We start from the raw sequence: 20,820 nt of genomic DNA on the forward strand, positions 1-20,820 counted from the left end.
CGTTCTGAGAACGGAAATGAGGTTCTGAAAATGTTTTACCATGGTTCCCTGAAAGGTTCCCTGGGAGTTCTTTTTTTAGTTCTGAGAATGGAAATTATAGGTTATTTGAGAACATGTTTCAATAAGACTTTTAATAACACTGCAAGCTTAGGTTAACTGTTTTAAACTCCAAGCACAGATAGGACAAACATAAATTAATTTGCTTAGGCATTAATCATGCAAACACATTTATTTTTTATTGTGGCATGGCATCAGTGAGATTCAAACCTATGCTCTGCTGTTTTCTATCTATTGAATTAGTCCACTATGCCACCATGATGTAGCTAGCATGCCATGTTTTTTTTTTTTACTCATACAAAGCTGTTCATTTTCGACATTTCAATCAGACCCCATTTGAAAGAAAACAAGCACTCATTAAGATCAGGTGTGGTCAATTAATGGGCACGGCCAACACACCTGAACACACAAGAGAGAGGATAGAGAGAGTTTTGTTGATGCTCAGAACGGAATGTACAGTTGAAGTCCGAAGTTTACATACACCTTAGCCAAAAACATTTAAACTCAGTTTTTCACAATTCTTGACATTTAATCCTTGTAAAAATTCCCTGTCTTAGGTCAGTTAGGATCACCACTTTATTTTAAGAATGTGAAATGTCAGAATAATAGTAGAATGATTTATTTCAGCTTTTATTTCTTTCATCACATTCCCAGTGGGTCAGAAGTTTACATACACTCAATTGGTATTTGGTAGCATTGCCTTTATATTGTTTAACTTGGGTCAAACGTTTTGGATAGCCTTCCACAAGCTTCCCACAATAAGTTGGGTGAATTTTGGCCCATTCCTCCTGACAGAGCTGGTGTAACTGAGTCAGGTTTGTAGGCCTCCTTGCTCGCACACACTTTTTCAGTTCTGCCCACAAATGTTCTTTAGGATTGAGGTCAGGGCTTTGTGATGGCCACTCCAATACCTTGAATTTGTTGTCCTTAAGCCATTTAGCCACAACTTTGGAAGTATGCTTTGGGTCATTGTCCATTTGGAAGACCCATTTGTGACCAAGCTTTAACTTCCTGACTGATGTCTTGAGATGTTGCTTCAATATATCCACATAATTTTCCTTCCTCATGATACCATCTATTTTGTGAAGTGCACCAGTCCCTCCTGCAACAAAGCACCCCCACAGCATGATGCTGCCACCCCCGTGCTTCACGGTTGGAATGGTGTTCTTCGGCTTGCAAGCCACCCCCTTTTTCCTCCAAACATAACGATGGTCATTATGGCCAAACAGTTCTATTTTTGTTTCATCAGACCAGAGGACATTTCTCCAAAAAGTACAATCTTTGTCCCCATGTGCAGTTGCAAACCGTAGTCTGGCTTTTTTATGACGGTTTTGGAGCAGTGGCTTCTTCCTTGCTGAGCGGCCTTTCAGGTTATGTCGATATAGGACTCATTTTACTGTGGATATAGATACTTTTGTACCTGTTTCCTCCAGCATCTTCACAAGGTCCTTTGCTGTTGTTCTGGGATTGATTTGCACTTTTCGCACCAAAGTACGTTCATCTCTAGGAGACAGAACGCGTCTCCTTATAAGTGGTATGACGGCTGCGTGGTCCCATGGGGTTTATACTTGCGTACTATTGTTTGTACAGATGAACGTGGTACCTTCAGGCATTTGGAAATTGCTCCCAAGGATGAACCAGACTTGTGGAGGTCTACAATTTTTTTTCTGAGGTCTTGGCTGATTTCTTTTGATTTTCCCATGAGGTCAAGCAAAGAGGCACTGAGTTTGAAGGTAGGCCTTGAAATACATCCACAGGTACACCTTCAATAGACTCAAATGATGTCAATTAGACTATCAGAAGCTTCTAAAGCCTTGACATCATTTTCTGAAATTTTTCAAGCTGTTTAAAGTCAACTTAGTGTATGTAAACTTCTGACCCACTGGAATTGTGATACAGTGAATTATAAGTGAAATAATCTGTCTGTAAACAATTGTTTGAAAAAGTACTTGTGTCATGCACAAAGTAGATGTCCTAACCGACTTGCCAAAACTATAGTTTGTTAACAAGAAATTTGTGGAGTGGTTGAAAAGCGAGTTTTAATGACTCCAACCGAAGTTGTTCTGGTCAGAAAACTTCAGACTTCAATTGTATATGTTTTTAACATTCTTAGAATGCTCTTTGAACATTACTAATGTTTTATTGTGGTTTTATGGAAAGTGTTCTTAATGTTCTGAGAACAGGACTTTAAATAGGACCATGAAGAAACCTGCAGAAAACGTTATGCTGAAGTATTGAAATTCCCACTGAAGAACCATTCCCAGAACGTTGTGGGAAGGTTGTATGCAAAATAACCATAGGACAACCACTCTCTCACCAAGCTCTAAGAAATGTATGGTTCTCAGAACATTATATGCTAGCTGGGCTGTGTTTGGACACAACATGTTACAATATCTTTCTCTTATTGGCAATTATCAACACAGGCACTCCAACGGGCTCTCTCTGTCGTGCCAAATAAAAGACCGGAATTATTGCTTCAATTGTGAAGCTTCCAATAAACATACCTCTCACAACCAGCAATCAGAATCAAGGTTGTTTTGAAATTAAGCTGTACATGGCCGGAATTCAATTGTCGGAGTTAGTGGATTTTCCTGGACACTCTAGTATGCAGTTACATTAAACAGACTTGTTGAAGAGATCTGAAATGACAGGATTAAATGCAGTTACAGGATTAATTCCTGTTTTGTTTGTGTCAATATGTCTCTTTTGATGTTATATGATGATGAGTGCTGCATTAGTTAGCCTCAAAGTTACCATTGCAGTTACAGGATGAAGTCCAGCCTGCATATACAATGTGTCCTGTTACGTTTGTGTCAATGTCTCCTTTGATGTTATATGATGATCAGTGCTGCTTTAGTTATCTTCAAAGTTACTGTGGCATTTACAGGATTATACAATGCTCATATGGTTTTGTTGCTTTGTTTGCAGCTGCGGGCCCATGCTGTGGACATGAATGGGAACAAGGTGGAAAGCCCCATAGACCTGTACATCTACGTCATCGACATGAATGACAACCGGCCAGAGTTCCAGAACCAGGTCTACAATGGTTCTGTGGCTGAAGGCTCTAAGCCAGGTACATAAACTAGGACTATAAACAGTGTATTTTTTCTTCAAGTATTTCAAGTATATGAACAGAGGCATGATCATTTTAAAGGCAGAGAGAAGACCATGTCATGGCTGGAGGAACACTTGTTTTACCAGTCAGACATGAAGACCAGATGTTTGTCTACATTGTGTTCAGACAATTTTATACTGCCAAGTTTAATGTTGAGAGAATTTATAAACAACGCAGGCGAGAGACAGAGAGAGAAAAAGATTACACACACACACAACACACACATTGCAATAGTCTCTCCTCAGTGGAGCGTGGGTATGTTCTCTGTTCTAGACCAAACTGCTAATTAGCGAGAAGAACCAAACGTATTAAAAACATCTGTATTTTCAATAGATTGTCACTCTCTTATAAAAACAAAGACAAAGTGTGTGTTGGGGTTACAACGCTGTCAATTGTATTGAAAAAAATGTATGTCACAACTAATTAGCTTATTATTCGGAAATTGTCTCATATATATATATATATACAGTGACTTCGGAAAGTATTCAGACCCATTTACTTTTTCCACATTTTGTTATGTTACAGCCTTATTCTAAAATGGATTTAAAAAATCTACATACTGACAAAGTGAAAACTGGATTTTAGGATTTCTTACACATTTATTAAAAATAAAAAACGGAAATATCACATTTATATAATTATTCAGTCGCTTTGCTATATTGTGATCAATACATCCAATGGATTTGGATACTGCTTTCAAACAAATCTCTGCAGCATTAGTAAAGATATGATCAATACATGTTGATGATTTAATTCCTGTACTGTTTGTAACTACCCTGGTAGGTTGACTGATAATCTGAACCAGGTTGCAGGCACTGGTTACAGTTTGAAGCTTTCTCTTGAGTGGGCAACCTGATGAAAGCCAGTCAATATTGAAATCACCCAGAAATTATACCTCTCTATTGATATCACATACATTATCAAGCATTTCACACATGTTATCCAGATACTGACTGTTAGCACTTGGTGGTCTATAGCAGCTTCCCACCAGAATGGGCTTTAGGTGAGGCAGATGAACCTGTAGCCATATTACTTCAACAGTATTTAACATGAGATCCTCTCTAATCTTCACAGGAATATGGTTCTGAATATAAACATCAACACCTCCACCATTGGCATTTCTATATTTTCTGTAAATGTTATAACCTTGTATTCCTACCACTGTATCATCAAAGGTATTATCTAAGTGAGTTTCAGAGATAGTCAGAATATTAATGTTTCTTAAGCTACATATGTTAACGCTGGCTATCTTGAGCACTTTTCTTCTGGGATGCTTACTTGTTTTTATTGCTTTACTGGGAAGTTTAGCATCAGTAGATGTGGTCATGTTCTTTATGTTAGCGCAGGGTGAGCTGCACACAGTGGCCTTCCTCCTCGGGCACACCGGCTCAGTGCTAACAGTATAAATCTGGTTCTTAGGCACATGATTACTGCATACAATAGCTGTAGGATCAGTAGAGGCATTCAGGGCAGTTAGAGGGACATAAATTAGGTTACTTATATTGTGTCTACCGATGCCTCTGGTGTAATGTACATTTGCTGAAGCATTTTGACAACTCTGCGTCACAATGGTATGGATTAGCTGAGCTGGGCTTGGGTCATTGCTAACTCATTGCCTCAACGCAGCCTTATAATGCTGTGAAAGTATCCAGGAACCCAAATGATTTTGGTGGATCCCATCCTCCTTATAAAACGTGTTTTGTTTCCAAAAGGTATCGAAATTGTCAACAAAAGTTACACCGATTGAGCTGCAATAATCACATAGCCAGTTGTGAAGAGCAAGAATCCTGCTGAAGCGTTCAATGCCACGATTCAGAGAGGGCACAGGGCCAGATATGATGTTTTTTTTGTTAGTGTCTAGCTGAGAGTCAATCAGTTCTTTAAAATCCAGTTTCAACTGTTCAACCCATCATAATGTCATTAAAACCCACATGGACTACGATAGAATCAATTTCCATGTCCTGACTTAGTACATTCGGGAGCAGCTTAGTAATGTAATTTACTCAAGCTCCGGGATAGGACATTGTTTTTGCACCAGGAACGGTCACATTTCTTACCATGGAGCTGCCCAAAATCAAGCCTGGCGAGAACGACGAGGAAATCCTCCCACGCTTCACAGGATGCAGGCCTCCGACAGATGGAGAAGCCCCACTCGATCCAGAGCAGGGACGGAAGGTTGCCGACGTCGACTTTGAAATCGTAGTAGAAGGCACTGCGGCCGCAGACACATGCACCCCCAGCTACGAAGGTGCAGGAAGATCAGGCTCCAGGACAGCGAAACTATTTGTTGTTTGTATCCGCTCCGGTCTTCTCGTTGGGAGTGTAGACTGCTTTGCGGGAGATCGCTGTCTTCGGCTTCCATGGCTCGTGACATGCGACCATCGTTGATTGCCTTTCTGCTCATGCTGTGCTCCTTCGACTGCGCTATCAGATGAGGGAGCTCCGGGCATCACCGGCCAGTCGGATAACAACAAACGACAAGGCGGAGATGCATCCAACAAGTGTGAACGCCGTCCAGCCACCGGCGTAGAAAATGTAAACATTCCACTGTGCGTTTTCCCCAGTTTCTTATGCAGGCTGGCGACCTGCGTGATCAAGGAAGCCACCTCAAGCCTCTGCAATTAAACAATTGCCGCATTGGAACTCCGAGTGATCCGGTTCGTCCCAAAACAAAGCGTAATAGATACAGCTCCTACAGCGCTGGAATCGTTCATTTAGTTCTCCAGACAAAGAGGGCTGCATTGCAAAACTCATCTGGTACCAACTTCGTTAGCTTGATGGCTAGCAGCTTAATGTCTCTGTCAAGCAGGCTTCAACCTGTCTCTTAATCTGTGGCGATGGGAGAACCTTCCAGAAGGACAACCATCTCTGCAGCACTCCACCAATCAGGCCTTTATGGTAGAGTGGCCAGACTGAAGCCACTCCTCAGTAAAAGGCACATGACAGCCCGCTTGTGTTTGCCAAAAGGCACCTAAAGACTCTCAAACCATGAGAAACAAGATTCTCTGGTCTGATGAAACCAAGATTGATCTGAATGCCAAGCGTCACGTCTGGAGGAAACCTGGCATCCCTACAGTGAAGCATGGGGGTGGCAGCATCATGCTGTGGAGATGTTTTTTTTCTTCAGCAGCAGAGACTGCGAGACTAGTCAGGATCGAGGTAAAGATGAATGGAGCAAAGTACAGAGAGGTCCTTGATAAAAACCTGCTCCAGAGCGCTCAGGACCTCAGACTTGGGGCGAACATTCACCTTCCAACAGGAAAACGACCCTAAGCACACAGCCAAGACAACGCAGGAGTGGCTTCGGGACAAGTCTCTGAATGTCCTTGAGTGGCCCAGCCAGAGCCCGGATTGAACCCAATCTAACATTTCTAGTAGTTTGTTTTGTGGAATACAAACACAATATCCCTCTATGTTGGAGTTAACACACTGTCAAGTATTTTACATAGACCAGAGAGCTTTTCTCTCTCCCTTTTCTCTCTTTATCTATTCCCTTCTTGCATGCAATGATTCGTTTTTAGTTAGAGAGTCATGCCGCTGAGTTATGGTTGCCTAATTGGCAATTTAAGAAAATGAGAGTGGGGCCGTTTTTCATAAATGGTGTATGTTCTGTGGGACAGTTGTACTTTTCTGGATCATTTAAAACATATTTTTAACCAATTTATCACTTAAACCTTAAGCTGCTCTCTTTAGGCTGGTTATGAGAATGGTCCTCCCATAAGTATTTTGGTTCCATCAGACAGAATGTTTTTCTAACTGCTTAGAGCAAAGGGGGGTGGGATGGGATGTGTTCAGCTCTGTAAGAGACATGTCTATAAGACTAGAATACTCTGATATCAAAGTTCCTCTGAGGCATTACAGCTGATCCTCCATCTACTATGGCTGCTATATAAAACCATTAAAAGAGGCAGACCTGCGGGGAGTTGCCATTATCGCTGTCACCAGATGCAACATTGTGTGTCAAATCAATTCATCAGTGAAACTGGGTTTAAAATGGCACGCTTGCCACCACAGACGTACACACATCAAGAGACACAGATACAAGCGTGTCATTGAATTTGATCAGTCTTACACGTACTGTAAGTAATGAGGCAATTACACTACATACAGAATTAGTAATCCAATTTGAACTAATCCAATTGTTATTGTGATTCAGACAGGGGGAAGAAAATGATCAGGGGTTGTGTTTTCATCCATGTGTCATCACCAGGGTGTTCTAGGAGTTTGCTGGGCACTTACCAAATGAACACTACAAGTTAATTGATAAATTACACTGACATTGGTGACTATGGAAGAAAAAATACAGTGGGGGAAAAAAGTCAGCCACCAATTGTGCATGTTCTCCCACTTAAAAAGATGAGAGAGGCCTGTAATTTTCATCATAGGTACACGTCAACTATGACAGAGAAATTGAGAGTTTTTTTTCCAGAAAATCACATTGTAGGATTTTTTATGAATTTATTTGCAAATTATGGTGGAAAATAAGTATTTGGTCACCTACAAACAAGCAAGATTTCTGGCTCTCACAGACCTGTAACTTCTTCTTTAAGAGGCTCCTCTGTCCTCCACTCGTTACCTGTATTAATGGCACCTGTTTGAACTTGTTATCAGTATAAAAGACACATGTCCACAACCTCAAACAGTCACACTCCAAACTCCACTATGGCCAAGACCAAAGAGCTGTCAAAGGACACCAGAAACAAAATTGTAGACCTGCACCAGGCTGGGAAGACTGAATCTGCAATAGGTAAGCAGCTTGGTTTGAAGAAATCAACTGTGGGAGCAATTATTAGGAAATGGAAGACATACAAGACCACTGATAATCTCCCTCGATCTGGGGCTCCACGCAAGATCTTACCCCGTGGGGTCAAAATGATCACAAGAACGGTGAGCAAAAATCCCAGAACCACACGGGGGGACCTAGTGAATGACCTGCAGAGAGCTGGGACCAAAGTAACAAAGCCTACCATCAGTAACACACTACGCCGCCAGGGACTCAAATCCTGCAGTGCAAGACGTGTCCCACTGCTTAAGCCAGTACATGTCCAGGCCCGTCTGAAGTTTGCTAGAGTGCATTTGGATGATCCAGAAGAGGATTGGGAGAATGTCATATGGTCAGATGAAACCAAAATATAACTTTTTGGTAAAAACTCAACTCGTCGTGTTTGAAGGACAAAGAATGCTGAGTTGCATCCAAAGAACACCATACCTACTGTGAAGCATGGGGGTGGAAACATCATGCTTTGGGGCTGTTTTTCTGCAAAGGGACCAGGACGACTGATCCGTGTAAAGGAAAGAATGAATGGGGCCATGTATCGTGAGATTTTGAGTGAAAACCTCCTTCCATCAGCAAGAGCATTGAAGATGAAACGTGGCTGGGTCTTTCAACATGACAATGATCCCAAACACACCGCCCGGGCAACGAAGAAGTGGCTTCGTAAGAAGCATTTCAAGGTCCTGGAGTGGCCTAGCCAGTCTCCAGATCTCAACCCCATAGAAAATCTTTGGAGGGAGTTGAAAGTCTGTGTTGCCCAGCGACAGCCCCAAAACATCACTGCTTTAGAGGAGATGTGCATGGAGGAATGGGCCAAAATACCAGCAACAGTGTGTGAAAACCTTGTGAAGACTTACAGAAAACGTTTGACCTGTGTCATTGCCAACAAAGGGTATATAACAAAGTATTGAGAAACTTTTGTTATTGACCAAATCCTTATTTTCCACCATAATTTGCAAATAAATTCATTAAAAATCCTACAATGTGATTTTCTGGATTTTTTTTTCTCATTTTGTCTGTCATAGTTGACGTGTACCTATGATGAAAATTACAGGCCTCTCTCATCTTTTTAAGTGGGAGAACTTGCACAATTGGTGGCTGACTAAATACTTTTTTCCCCCACTGTAACTCAACACCACCACCACTTTCTCCTCATGCATAAGAGATCACAGAGAAATTTGGGGGAGAAACGCCCAAATGCTATAGTCGAGGATGAAAAAATACTTCTCTATTTTGTTGAAACTTGAGACCCTCTGAAATGAGAGGGGAAGATTAAAATAATCCATCTGAGTGCTTTCTCACACACTCAATTTGTAATCTGAGGGGGGACCTCTTTCTGTCCTAAAGAGTTTGCTAAGAGTCGGAGAAAGATTTAAGAGTTTCCACTGCCTCTTGGCCTGGGGGGCTAATTAGGCCCCAGCATCTGTACACAGGAGAGATGGAGGAACGCAGGGATGTTTCAAGCAGTGTAATGGACCCAGAGTGTGTGACCAACTGCTGTTCTGCGCTGAGTGCAGGAGAGCACATTTGCCTGGGTGATTGTTCACAGAGGAGCCACTCTGAGAGAGTTAAGACCAAATAGATGGAGTCTCAGCACTGGGAGTGCATTTAGCAGGAAGGTTCATCCAGAGATGAATATGGTGATCGCTGGAAAGTAGCTTCAGACACCAGTGAGTGCTCTGGCTGGTTACACATTCTGCAGTTTTACATTCACAAACACACACCCGGCATGGATATCGTCAACATGTTTTGCTTCCTTAGGGACTTTAATTACGCCAGAGATATAAAATAGATTTCTTCTCCCACAAGTCTGTACTTCTCTAATATTCCCTCAGCATGGGAAGTTGTGAAGAAACAGTGCAGTTGAGCAGTTAAAATGTTCTGACTGCCCATGCATTGAGGTGTGAATGCGGTCAGATTTGGAGGTAATTTTCTGGTGGCTGGTTTTTATTGGTCCCTCTCGGGCTTGCCAGGGTTGTGTATGGTGGTTGGTGGAGCTGCAGTGTGGTCTGGTAACAGCCCTGGGAGTGCCAGCAGTGCCATTAGAGCCAGCTCTGTGTGACCACAATGCTTTGTGTCCCCTTTATCACTTTGTGACTGCCACATCCCTCTCTTTCTCACCTCTCCTCCTGCCCTTCCCCACTCACTCGCTCACTTACTACTGCCTCCCCAAATCCCTCTTGTACTCTACTTTCCTGGCTCCCTCTAAATGCCTGGTATTATCTTACCCTCCTTTTCTTGTCTTTCCCCTTCTTTTTCTTTTGCCAACCCCTTTTAGTGTCCTTTGCTGCCTGCCCTCTGTCTTCTCTCTCCCTTTCCATCACTGGCAATTTCTTGCCATGCAAACTTTCTGCATCTGTGCTTGTGTCCATCTCTCTGTCATTCTGCCTCCTGCCTGCGCTCTCTCTCTCTCTCTCTCTCTCTCTCTCTCTCTCTCTCTCTGTCCTTCTGTAATTGGAAGGCAGGTGTTGACCTCCAGCTCAGTAATGTTTAGGAAGTTGATGGAGCCCAACAGTGATCTCAACTCCCCCACTCTCTCTCCCATGTGACCAAATGGCCAACATGCCTTCCCTGCCACCAGTGAAATTGGCAGCCCCAGCGGTTTAGGCGGTAAAGCAATTAGGATTTGGAATTAGTTTTCAAATTAAAGAGGAATTAAACGGGCTCAGAGGTTAACCCTTTCCGGCATGGCCACACTCTTAGACAAAGAACAGTCTTTAAGCTTATTAAGGAATCCCTCTTATTGAAATTAAAGATGTCAGAGTTTACGTACGATTCTCAACATCACTTCTTTTTTCTTCGGACTGACTGAAAGGTTGTTCAAATGTTGATGTTCTCCTCTCTGGAATAAGGGTAATTGTTTTTCTTCTCACTCCCTTCCTTGGTTCTCTCTCTCTGTGTTTTTTTCTCTTCTTGGGAAAAGTGACAAATCCTGCTTTGAAACTTAATGAAGTTTGAAATAGAATTCTCAGCCACAATTATCCCATCGATGCTGGCTGTCACGGGAATGATGGTGCTATCTCTGCCCAATTATGAGAGCCAACAGAACAAACACCTGTAGCTGTGAGGACCCATCATGTGTCTCTACTCCTTCCAGTCTAAAATTCAACATATTTTTACACTACCAGATTCCATCTAATACTGTCCCTGTGCCTAGTTCTGCAGCTGATCTACAGCAAAGGTGACCTTGGATTAGCTCCAATGGTTCCTCTCCTTCTCTTTCTTTTATCTCTCTATCCCTCTTTGCTTCTCTCTTTCTCTCTTCCTGCACTTCTCTCTGTCTCTGTCTATGCATCTCTATATCTCTCTGTATATGCTTATCTGTCTCTTCTCCTCTTCAACTCTCCCCCTGTCTCTCCTCTTTGTTTCTACCTCCTTATACAGTATAACAACCCTAGTGTGTGTGTGTGCTCCTGCGTCTCTCTGCCTCTGCCTCTCTATCCCCCTAAGCTGACAGGGGCCTAGCTCTCCTCCTGGTGCAGCAGCAGCTTCAGCAGCAGTAGCAGCCTTTAAATGGCTGCCTGATGGAGAGTGACATTTTCCCTGAGCTGGGGAGAGGAACGAGGTGATCTCTCCCTTTTCCTGCACAGAGTGCTCCTAATTGCCTGGTCACATTTGTGAGCCTGGCTGACAAGCTCTTACAAATCAATAATTCTGCTCGGGGAGATTGGGACAAAGCCCTTTCACCCCCCATCCCCTCCACCTCTATACACACGTACACACACACACACACACACACACACACACACACACACACACACACACACACACACACACACACACACACCACCCCCACCTTCAGCCTTAAATGGCTGTGTTTTTTTACCCATGATTCCAAGACAAATAGCGAGAGCGCATCGGAGCATTAAGGGCAGCCGTGCCGCTGAAGTCTGAAGTAATGGATGGCGGAAATGGCAGAAGAGCCAGTGCTGCTCATTACTAAATGGACTCTATAGGAGGGAACTTCAACTTGCCTGCCAGCCAGCCTGCTATATACAGGGATGGGACGGGTTGGGGGCTTTTTCAGAGTTCATATTGTCTACTTTCCCCCAGGAGCCCCCGATCTGAAAGGTTCCCTTCACTGAGGACATAGATACAGGGAATGGGCTTGAAATAAAGTTTGGTTTGAAGTGTGTGAGTGTTGTGTATTGTATTTTCAGTGTGTGTTTGTAAGGCAGCCATATATATGTTTTTTTAAATAAATTCTTCAGGATACATTCTGTAATGTTGTATTTAAAAAAATATATACAGTACCAGTCAAAAGTTGGGACACACCTACTTATTCAAGGGTTTATCTTTAGTTTTACTAACATTGTAGAATAATAGTGAAGACATCAAAACTATGAAATAACACATATGGAATCATGTAGTAAACAAAAAAGTGTTAAACAAATCAAAATATATTTTATATTTGAGATTCTTCAAATAGCCACCCTTTGCCTTGATGACAGCTTTGCACACTCTTGGCATTCTCTCAACCAGCTTCACCTGGAATGCTTTTCCAACAGTCTTGAAGGAGTTCCCACATATGCTGAGCACTTGTTGGCTGCTTTTCCTTCACTCTACAGTCCGACTCATCCCAAACCATCTCAACTGGGTTGAGGTCAGGGGATTGTGGAGGCCAGGTCATCTGATGCAGCACTCCATCACTCTCCTTCTTTGTAAAATAGCCCTTACACAGCCTGGAGGTGTGTTGGGTCATTGTCCTGTTGAAAAACAAATGATAGTCCCACTAATCCCAAACCAGATGGGATGGCGTATCGCTGCAGAATGCTGTGGTAACCATGTTGGTTAAGTGTGCCTTGAATTCTAAATAAATCACAGACAGTGTCACCAGCAAAGCACACACCATAACACCTCATGAGAACAGTCCCAAAAGAAATGGTCAAGAGTCTCTGGGTCACAACCACAAAATACACATTTGTTATCAATAGCTATTTTTGAATCTGTGTACAATAAAGGTCTTTACAGGATAGATTCTATGAATGAGTTTGTATGATACTTATTTCACCTTATTAGATATACAATATTTGCCAGACAACAACGAGACTTTGTTCCAGTTCACTTGTCCTAGGGCTGCATTCCAGTATATTCTAGCAGAGGGAATAGTAACATCTTGACATAGTTTTCTTATATAAACTCAGCAAAAAAAGAAACGTCCTCTCACTGTCAACTGCGTTTATTTTCAGCAAACTTAACATGTGTAAATATTTGTATGAACATAACAACATTCAACAACTGAGACATAAACTGAACAAGTTCCACAGACACGTGACTAACAGAAATTGAATAATGTGTCCCTGAACAAAGGGGGGGTCAAAATCAAAAGTAACAGTCAGTATCTGGTGTGGCCAGCTGCATTAAGTACTGCAGTGCATCTCCTCCTCATGGACTGCACCAGATTTGCCTGTTCTTGCTGTGAGATGTTACCTCACTCTTCCACCAAGGCACCTGCAAGTTCCCGGACATTTCTGGGGTGAATGGCCCTAGCCCTCACCCTCCGATCCAACAGGTCCCAGACGTGCTCAATTGGATTGAGATCCGGGCTCTTCGCTGGCCATGGCAGAACACTCCTGTCTTGCAGGAAATCACGCACAGAACGAGCAGTATGGCTGGTGGCATTGTCATGCTGGAGGGTCATGTCAGGATGAGCCTGCAGGAAGGGTACCACATGAGGGAGGAGGATGTCTTCCCTGTAACGCACAGCGTTGAGATTGCCTGCAATGACAACAAGCTCAGTCCGATGATGCTGTGACACTCCGCCCCAGACCATGACGGACCCTCCACCTCCAAATTGATCCCGCTCCAGAGTACAGGCCTCGGTGTAACGCTCATTCCTTCAACGATAAACGCGAATCCGAGACAAAATCGCAACTCGTCAATGAAGAGCACTTTTTGCCAGTCCTGTCTGGTCCAGCGACGGTGGGTTTGTGCCCATAGGCGACGTTGTTGCCGGTTCTGTCTGGTGAGGACCAGCCTTACAACAGGCCTACAAGTCCTCAGTCCAGCCTCTCTCAGCCTATTGTGGACAGTCTGAGCACTGATGGAGGGATTGTGCGTTCCTGATGTAACTCGGGCAGTGGTTGTTGCCATCCTGTACCTGTCCCGCAGGTGTGATGTACGGATGTACCGATCTTGTGCAGGTGTTGTTACACGTGGTCTGCCACTGCGAGGATGATCAGCTGTCCGTCCTGTCTCCCTGTAGCGCTGTCTTAGCCGTCTCACAGTACGGACATTGAAATGTATTGCCCTGGCCACATCTGCAGTCCTCATGCCTCCTTGCAGCATGCCTAAGGCATGTTCACACAGATGAGCAGGGACCCTGGGCATATTTCTTTTTGTGTTTTTCAGAGTCAGTAGAAAGGCTTCTTTTAGAGTCCTAAGTTTTCATTACTGTGACCTTAATTGCCTACCGTCTGTAAGCTGTTAGTGTCTTAACGACCGTTACACAGGTGCATGTTCATTAATTGTTTATGGTTCATTGAACAAGCATGGGAAACAGTGTTTAAACCCTTTACAATGAAGATCTGTGAAGTTATTTGGATTTTTACTCATTATCTTTAAAAGACAGGGTCCAGAAAAAAGAGACATTTATTTTTCTGCTGAGTTTACATGATTCCATATGTGTTATTTCATAGTTTTGATGTCTTCACTATTATTCTACAATGTAGAAAATAGTTAAAATGAAGAAAAACCCTTGAATGAGTAGGTGTGTCTAAACTTTTGACTGGTACTGTATGTAAAATGTATATCTTAATGTATGTTAAAAGCATTTGGAAATGTATTTAATGTATTTCAAAATCCATTATAGAATACATATATACATTAAACAATGTATTTTAGAATATATTTATTGATGTATTTGGTCAATGTATTTTAAAGTGTATTTGGAAATGTCTTGTGAAATATATTACATTTGATTGTATTTGTAAGAAATATATGTTTACTTTAAAATGAATGTGTCACGCCCTGACTCAAGGGACGTTTATTTGTTGAGTCAGGATGTGTATATTCCGTGTTTGTTCATTGTTAGATCTAGAATGTGTAGATCTATGTTGGCCTGTGTGGTTCCCAATCAGAGGCAGCTGTAGATCGTTGTCTCTGATTGGGGTCCATACTTAGGCAGCCTTTTGGCACCTGTTAGTTGTGGGATCTTGTTCCGTGTAAGGTATGTTGGTTGTATGCTACCTTGGACTTCACGTTTCGTTTCATTTTGTCGTTGTGGTGTTTATTCTATATAAATAAACATGTACGCATATCACGCTGCGCCTTGGTCCGTCACGTCCGTAAACGATCGTGACAGAAGATCCCACCAAGCCTGGATCAAGCAGCGTGACGAGGAAAGAGGATGGACTTGGGAGGAGATGAGCGAGAGTCTGGCAAGAGGGATGGAGGCCATGATCACGGGGGAGAGACAAGCCCCAAAAAAATGTTTGGGGGGGCTCACGCCGTGGACAACGAGGCAGCAGGAGGCTGGTTAGGCAGCAGAACGAGCGGGGGTTTATGAAGGAACCCAGTCCCGCTCCTCGCACCAATCAAGTGGTGCGTGTCGCCAGTCCGGTCCGGCCCGTTCCTGATTCCCGCACTAAGCCAGTGGTGGGTGTTCCCAGTATGGTTCGGCCCGTTCCTGCTCCTCGCATCAAGCCAGTGGTGCGCATCGCCAGCCCGGTCCGGCCTGTTCCTGTCTCTCGCACCAAGTCAGTGGTGCGCGTCGCCAGCCTGGCCCGGCCTGTTCCTGCCCCGTGCACCAAGCCAGTGGTGCGCATCTCCAGCCCGGTCCGACCTGTTCCTGTCCCTCGCACCAAGCCAGTGGTGCGCGTCGCCAGCCCGACCCGGCCTGTTCCTGCTCCCCGCACCAGGCCAGTGGTGCGCGTCGCCAGTCCGGTACGGCCCGTTCCTGCTCCCCGCACCAAGCCAGTGGTGCGCATCGTCAGCCCAGTCCGGCCCGTTCCTGCTCCCCGCACCAGGCCAGTGGTGCGCGTCGCCAGTCCGGTACGGCCCGTTCCTGCTCCCCGCACCAAGCCAGTGGTGCGCGTCGTCAGCCCAGTCCGGCCCGTTCCTGCTCCCCGCACCAAGCCAGTGGTGCGTGTGTCCAGTCCGGCACGGCCCGTGCCTGTTCCACCGGTGCCTGGTCCGGCACCGGTCAGCTGCTCCACTCCGGAGCAATCCGCTCCACCGGGGTCCAGTCCAGCTCCGGTCAGCGGCTCCACCCCGGAGCCAGAGCAGTTCGATCCACCGTCGTCGGGTCCAGCTCCAGTCAGCGGTTCCAGTCCAGACCCAGACGTCAGCCCCTCTCCAGGTTCGGGGTCTCCCACACCAGGGTCCAGACAGGGCTTGGTACTTCGTGGGAGGAAGGAGAGGGAAAGCAGCGCGCCGAGGTCCAGACCAGACCAGGGGCGCAACGGGGAGGTGGAGAGTAAGTGGTGGTCACACCCGGAGCCGGATCCGCCGCCGAGGCGGAATGCCCACCCGGCCCCTACCCTGTTATGTTTAAGTTGCGCGATCGGAGTCCGCACCTTTGGGGGGGGGGGGGGGGTACTGTCACGCCCTGACTCAAGGGACGTTTATTTGTTGAGTCAGGGTGTGTATATTCCGTGTTGTGTTTGTTCATTGTTAGATCTAGAATGTGTAGATCTATGTTGGCCTGTGTGGTTCCCAATCAGAGGCAGCTGTAGATCGTTGTCTCTGATTGGGGGCAATACTTAGGCAGCCTTTTGGCACCTGTTAGTTGTGGGATCTTGTTCCGTGTAAGGTATGATGGTTGTATGCTACCTTGGACTTCACGTTTCGTTTCATTTTGTTGTTGTGGTGTTTATTCTATATAAATAAACATGTACACATATCACGCTGCGCCTTGGTCCGTCTCGTTCATGAACGATCGTGACAGAATGGCAAATGTAAAACATTGGCCAAATCATATTGTAATGACATGGTGACTGTCTTAACAATTGACCTCTTTAGTATCACATGCAGTTACAGGGCATTCGGAAAGTATTTTTTAACTCATCAATTTACACACAATACCCCATAATGACAAAGCAAAAACTGTTTTTTAGAAATTTTTGCAGAAATACCTTATCTACATAAGTATTCAGCCCCTTTGCTATGAGACTCGAAATTGAGCTCAGGTGCATCCTGTTTCCATTGATCGTCCTTGAGATGTTTCTACAACGTGATTGGAGTCCACCTGTGGTAAATTCAATTGATTAGACATTAATTGGAAAGGCACACACCTGTCTATATAAGGTCCCACAGTTGACCGTGCATGTCAGAGCAAAAACCAAACCATGAGGTCGAAGGAATTGTCTGTAGAGCTCCGAGACAGGATTGTGTCGAGGCACATATCTGGGGAAGGGTACCAAAACATGTCTGCAGCATTTAAGGTCACCAAGAACACAGTGGCCTCCATCATTCTTAAATGGAATACGTTTTGAACCACCAACACTCTTCCTAGAGCTGGCCGCCCGGCCAAATTGAGCAATTGGGGGAGAAGGGCCTTGGTCAGGGAGGTGACCAAGAACCCGATGGTCACGCTGACAAAGCTCCAGAGTTCCTCTGTGAAGATTAGAGAACCTTCCAGAAGGACAACCATCTCTACAGCACTCCACCAATCAGGTCTTTATGATAGAGTGGCCAGATGGAAGCCACTCCTCAGTAAAATGCACATGACAGCCCTTCTTGGAGTTTGCCAAAAGGCACCTAAAGGACTCTCAGACCATGACAAACAAGATTCTCTGGTCTGATGAAACCAAGATTGAATTCTTTGGCCGGAATGCTAAGCGTCACGTCTGCAGGAAACCTGGCACCATCCCTACGGTGAAGCATGGTGGTGGAAGCATCATGCTGTGGGGATGTTTTTCAGCGGCAGGGACTGGGAAACTAGTCAGGATCGAAGGAAAGATGAAAGGAGCAAAGTACAGAGCGCTCAGGACCTCAGACTGGGGCGAAGGTTCACCTTCCAACAGGACAACGACCCTAAGCACACAGCCAAGACAACGCAGGAGTGACTTCGGGACAAGTCTCTGAATGTCCTTGAGTGGCCCAGCCAGAGCCCGGACTTGAACCTGATCGAACATCTCTGGAGAGACCTGAAAATAGCTGTGCAGTGATGCTCCCCAGCCAACCTGACAGAGCTTGAGAGGATCTGCAGAGAAGAATGGGAGAAACTCCCCAAATACAGGTGTGCCAAGCTTGTAGTGTTATACCCAAGAAGACTCAAGGCTGTAATCGCTGCTAAAGGGGCTTTAACAAAGTTCTGAGTAAAGGGTCTGAATACTTATGTAAATGTTATTTCAGTTTTCTATATTTTAATTGATTTGCAAAAATTTCTAAAAACCTGTTTTTGCTTCGTCACTATGGGGTATTGTGTGTAGATTAATCCATTTTAGAATAAGGCTGTAACATAGCAAAATGTGGAAAAAGTCAAAGGATCTGAATACTTTCCGAATGCACTGTATGTCATATTCATGATCTCCAGTACCACCCACCAACATCACAATATGTGAATATGGTGCTTTTCTATGTTTTGTAGTAAAAAAGATAAAGATAAGTGTTTCCAATGACATCATAGTGTGATTTTGACCAGTTGTGAGTAGGCATTGCCTACTAATTGCCTATGAATTGTCTACTAATTGGTTGATAATGTCATTGGAAACACTTATCTTTCTCTATCTTTTTTATTACAAAAGATAGAAACAACTGTTTTCACATATTATCCCATTTTCACATATTATGACAAATATGAAGTTGAAAAATATATTTCTTAACCTCTTGAGATGGGGAACGTGTTTTTTTTAAAATTAAATGTGCTCTTTATGACAGAATGTTAAAGTATCTCCATTGATCAATACGTAAAGAGTAATTTAAGAATCCTCTGAAGGGCCAAACTATGTCATATGCCGAATTAGGAACCACTTTGGTCACCCTGTAGACTAGATGTCATAGCCTTTCATTTCTGGAATTGTCAGGCATTACAGTGCCTTGCAAAAGTATTCATCCCCCTTGGCATTTTTCCTATTTTGTTGCATTACAACCTGTAATTTAAATGGATTTTTATTTGGATTTAATGTAATGGACATACACAAAATAGTCCAAATTGGTGAAGTGAAATGAAAAAAATTACTTGTTTCAAGAAATTATACAAAATAAATAATGGAAAAGTGGTGCGTGCATATTTATTCACCCCCTTTGCTATGAAGCCCCTAAATAAGATCTGGTGCAACCAATTACCTTCAGAAGTCATATAATTAGTTAAATAAAGTCCACCTGTGTGCAATCTAAGTGTCACATGATCTCAGTATATATACACCTGTTCTGAAAGGCCCCAGAGTCTGCAACACCTCTAAGAAAGGGGCACAACCAAGCAAGCTGCACCATGAAGACCAAGGAGGTCTCCAAACAGGTCAGGGACAAAGTTGTGGAGAAGTACAGATCAGGGTTGGGTTATAAAAAAATATCCGAAACTTTGAACATCCCACGGAGCACCATTAAATCCATTATAAAAAAATGGAAAGAATATGGCACCACAAAAAAACCTGCCAAGAGAGGGCCGCCCACCAAAAACTCACGGCCCAGGCAAGGAGGGCATTAATCAGAGAGGCAACAAAGAGACCAAAGATAACCCTAAAGGAGCTGCAAAGCTCCACAGTGGAGATTGGAGTATCTGTCCATACGACCACTTGAAGTCGTACACTCCACAGAGCTGGGCTTTACGGAAGAGTGGCCAGAAAAAAGCCAGTGCTTAAAGAAAAAAATAAGCAAACACGTTTGGTGTTCGCCAAAAGGCATGTGGGAGACTCCCCAAACATATGGAAGAAGGTACTCTGGTCAGATGAGACTAAAATTGAGCTTTGTGGCGATCAAGGAAAACGCTATGTCTGGCACAAACCCAACACCTCTCATCACCCCGAGAACACCATCCCCACAGTGAAGCATGGTGGTGGCAGCTTTATGCTGTAGGGATGTTTTTAATCGGCAGGGACTGGGAAACTGGTCAGAATTGAAGGAATGATTGATGGCGCTAAATACAGGGAAATTCTTGAGGGATACCTGTTTCAGTCTTCCAGAGATTTGAAACTGGGACGGAGGTTCACCTTCCAGCAGGACAATGACCCTAAGCATACTGCTAAAGCAACACTCGAGTGGTTTAAGGGGAAACATTTAAATGTCTTGGAATGGCCTAGTCAAAGCCCAAACCTCAATCCAACTGAGAATCTGTGGTATGACTTAAAGATTGCTGTACACCAGCGGAACCAATCCAACTTGAAGAAGCTGGAGCAGTTTTGCCTTGAAAAATTGGCAAAAATCCCAGTGGCTAGATGTGCCAAGCTTATAGAGACATACCCCAAGAGACTTGCAGCGGTAATTGCTGCAAAAGGTGGCTCTACAAAGTATTGACTTTGGGGGGGTGAATAGTTATGCACGCTCAAGTTTTCAGTTTTTTTGTCTTATTTCTTGTTTGTTTCACACATTTTTTTATTTTGCATCTTCAAAGTGGTAAGCATGTTGTGTAAATCAAATAATACAAACCCCCACCCCCCAAAATCCATTTGAATTCACAGTTGTAAGGCAACAAAATAGGAAAAATGCCAAGGGGGGTGAATACTTTCGCAAGCCACTGTATATGCATTTGAGAAAATATGCAAATGTTTTTACATGCATCTCTGGAATACATTTTAAGGCATTACATGCATTTTAGCAAAGATGCAAATGTATGTAGATGTATCTGAAATACATTTTACGTGAAGTTAAATATATTGAAATGTATATTTTTTTCGTATGGGTGAATGAGGATGGGGCACATATGTTAAATCTCTTGGTGTTTGTATGACTGATCCTGGCTCTGTCTTTGCCAGGAGGAGGTGTTTCCTTCACT

At 43.8% G+C, this 20,820-nt stretch overlaps 1 protein-coding gene across 1 annotated transcript in view; it reads left to right on the forward strand.

Annotated features, from left to right (window-relative positions):
• The window catches only part of LOC311137899 (cadherin-4-like), a gene marked incomplete at both ends in the record, with an annotated part of 368,521 nt that overhangs the window by 312,086 nt on the left and 35,615 nt on the right, over positions 1-20,820 (forward strand). Inside the window, one exon of the mRNA XM_084172505.1 lies at positions 2,986-3,130. Within this exon, the coding sequence (XP_084028631.1) occupies positions 2,986-3,130 (145 nt within the window). The remainder of the gene's footprint in view (positions 1-2,985; positions 3,131-20,820) is intronic.

This window comes from Coregonus lavaretus (assembly GCF_964263955.1).
Source record: "Coregonus lavaretus genome assembly, chromosome: 12".
In the NCBI taxonomy this organism is placed as follows: domain Eukaryota; kingdom Metazoa; phylum Chordata; class Actinopteri; order Salmoniformes; family Salmonidae; genus Coregonus; species Coregonus lavaretus.